This window comes from Propithecus coquereli, unplaced genomic scaffold (genome assembly GCF_000956105.1).
Source record: "Propithecus coquereli isolate 6110/MARCELLA unplaced genomic scaffold, Pcoq_1.0 Scaffold316, whole genome shotgun sequence".
Lineage (NCBI taxonomy): Eukaryota > Metazoa > Chordata > Mammalia > Primates > Indriidae > Propithecus > Propithecus coquereli.
This window is the reverse complement of record NW_012148797.1, coordinates 479,407-481,726: the sequence shown is the minus strand read 5'-3', so window position 1 is coordinate 481,726 and position 2,320 is coordinate 479,407. Positions and strand designations below refer to the sequence as shown.

The 2,320-nt window shown below is 33.0% G+C and overlaps 1 protein-coding gene across 2 annotated transcripts in view; it reads left to right on the top strand.

Annotated features, from left to right (window-relative positions):
* The window catches only part of SYCP3 (synaptonemal complex protein 3), a 16,135-nt gene that overhangs the window by 7,851 nt on the left and 5,964 nt on the right, over positions 1-2,320 (top strand). For both annotated transcript variants that reach the window (XM_012650268.1, XM_012650269.1), the window contains exons 5-6: positions 358-475; positions 1,554-1,653. In XM_012650268.1, coding sequence (XP_012505722.1) covers positions 358-475; positions 1,554-1,653 — 218 coding nt within the window. The remainder of the gene's footprint in view (positions 1-357; positions 476-1,553; positions 1,654-2,320) is intronic.

Below are 2,320 nucleotides of genomic sequence, written 5' to 3'. Positions count from 1 at the left end.
ATATGTCCTTTCAATTGGGGATTATTTTATACATTGAGAAAAATTTAGCCATTATTAGTGTTTTCATGAGGAAATTAAGTCAGCCCTGGACCCTTTGTTTTGCTTATTAGCTCTTTTTCACCATCCCTAAATTAAAAAAATACCTCCAGTTAGAAAAATCAGAATTGGGATACTAATGACTGAAAGTTGTCTCAGAAAAAAAGCAAATAATTCTGCTTTCTGAAATTATGCTATTTCTAAATTTAATTTTAAATGTCTTTTCAATAGTGTTGAACCAACTTTATTCATATTTACTTGAATATGTAAGAACAAAATAATTCAACGTTAAATTTTAATTAATATTTATTTTCAATCTAGCTGACATTAACAAGGCTCTTCTTGCTAAGAGAAAAAGACTAGAAATGTATACTAAAGCTTCTCTCAAAACTAGCAACCACAAAATTGAACATGTTTGGAAAACACAACAAGAGCAAAGGTAAGGTTGTTGGTTTAGAGCCACACATTTGTGTCATTTCTTAGTATTTACTGGTACAAATTACTTATGAAAACTACCATCACCTTCTATTTATTGGGGTCCCTAGTAACAATATATTTGGCTGGATTATCCGAAGTTTTTTTTTTTTTTTTTTGGTCTTCATTAAGAGACAAGGTCTTGCCCTGTCATCCAGGCTGCAGTGAAGTGGCCTGATCACTGTAACCTCGAATTCCTAGGCAGTAGTGATCCTTTCTGTCTCAGCCTCCCAAGTTGCTGGTATACAGGTGTACACCACCACACCCAGCTAATTTTTTTTTTTTTTTAATTTTTTTTGGAGACGGGGTCTTGCAGTGTTGCCCGGGCTGGTCTCAAACTGCTGGCCTCAAGTAATCCTCTTGCCTCAGCCTCCCAAAGTGCTGGGATTACAGGTGTGAGCCACTGTGCCTGGCCCTTAGATAACAATTGAGGTTTTTAATTATAAAAGTAATTTATATTTATTATTGAGATACAATAGTTGAATAAAAGGTAAATGTCATGGAAATCATTAGTCTTCTGATAGTTAAACTATGTTCAACAATGTAGAAAAGGGCCAATCTTATATTGTAAATAATTTGTACATTTTAGCTGACTTAACTATTCTTTTGTCCAAAATCTTTGCTCCAAAATGAGGGAAAAAAATAAGTGAAATATTTGTTTGGAAATCTTATAAATGTAATAACCTTATTTAATCAATTTATTATATCAGAACCTATATTCAGTAGGAAAAAAAGAAAAACTACTTGGAGATAAAATGAATTTTTCTAGGAAATTTATATGTACAGTTTTCAAGAACTAAAGCATGTGAGGGTTTTTCTATTAGCTTATTTGGAATCAGCATACTTCTTGAATCAGCATAAATCATCATTTTATTTCTTGGGTTCCCATCAGAAGGTTTAAGCTGCTATTATTTCCCTTTATAAAAAATTTGATTACTAGAAGAAAGCATTCCTTTTTTATAGTAAAATATGTCAACTCAATTTTGTTTTAAATTTTTTTCATATTGGTATGAAATATGACAATAATTCATTATGTTTTATAGGCAGAAGCTTAAACAAGAATATTCTCAGCAGTTTATGAATTTGTTTCAGCAGTGGGATGTAGATGTGCAGAAAGCTGAGGAACAAGAAGAAAAACTAATTGTTGGTATCATGATTAAGTTTATAATTAATCTATTATAACCAAGTCTCAAGTAGGAATGGAGAACCTAGCCTTTTATTAGACCCATGGCACTGAGGCAGGTTCCATTAACCATTGCTGGCTATGTGTTTTAGTCCTGCTGAACTGTAACCCACAGAAGTATAGGCACATAACCATATTCATACAAGCCATTAGTCTTTGCTTATATTGGTTGGGATTCTTGCACTTTCAAGTGACAGAAATTTGTCAAAGTACACAAGGATTATTGGTGTATATAAAATAAATTGGAGGTAGTTTAGCTTTAGGCACAGCTGTGTGAAAACAGGGAAGGATTACTCACATAGTATCATCTCGGTTCTGCTGACAATTCTTAGTAAGCTCTCAATGTAGTAAGTAAAATAGTTCTTGCAATCCTAGATTTACTACAAGTTTTAGTAACCCGAGTGGACTGAGACAATCTCAGTAGCACTGGCAGAACATTTGTCTGGAGAAAAATCACCGATCTAGTTTGGATCATTTGCCCGTTCCCAACCAATCATTGTGCATTCAGCCCTTTGTATCCGTGGGCTCTGCATCCTCAGATTCAACCAACTGTGGATCAAAAATATTTGGAAAAAAACAATAAAAAGTAACAATACAACAATAAAAATAATACAAATTTAAAAAACA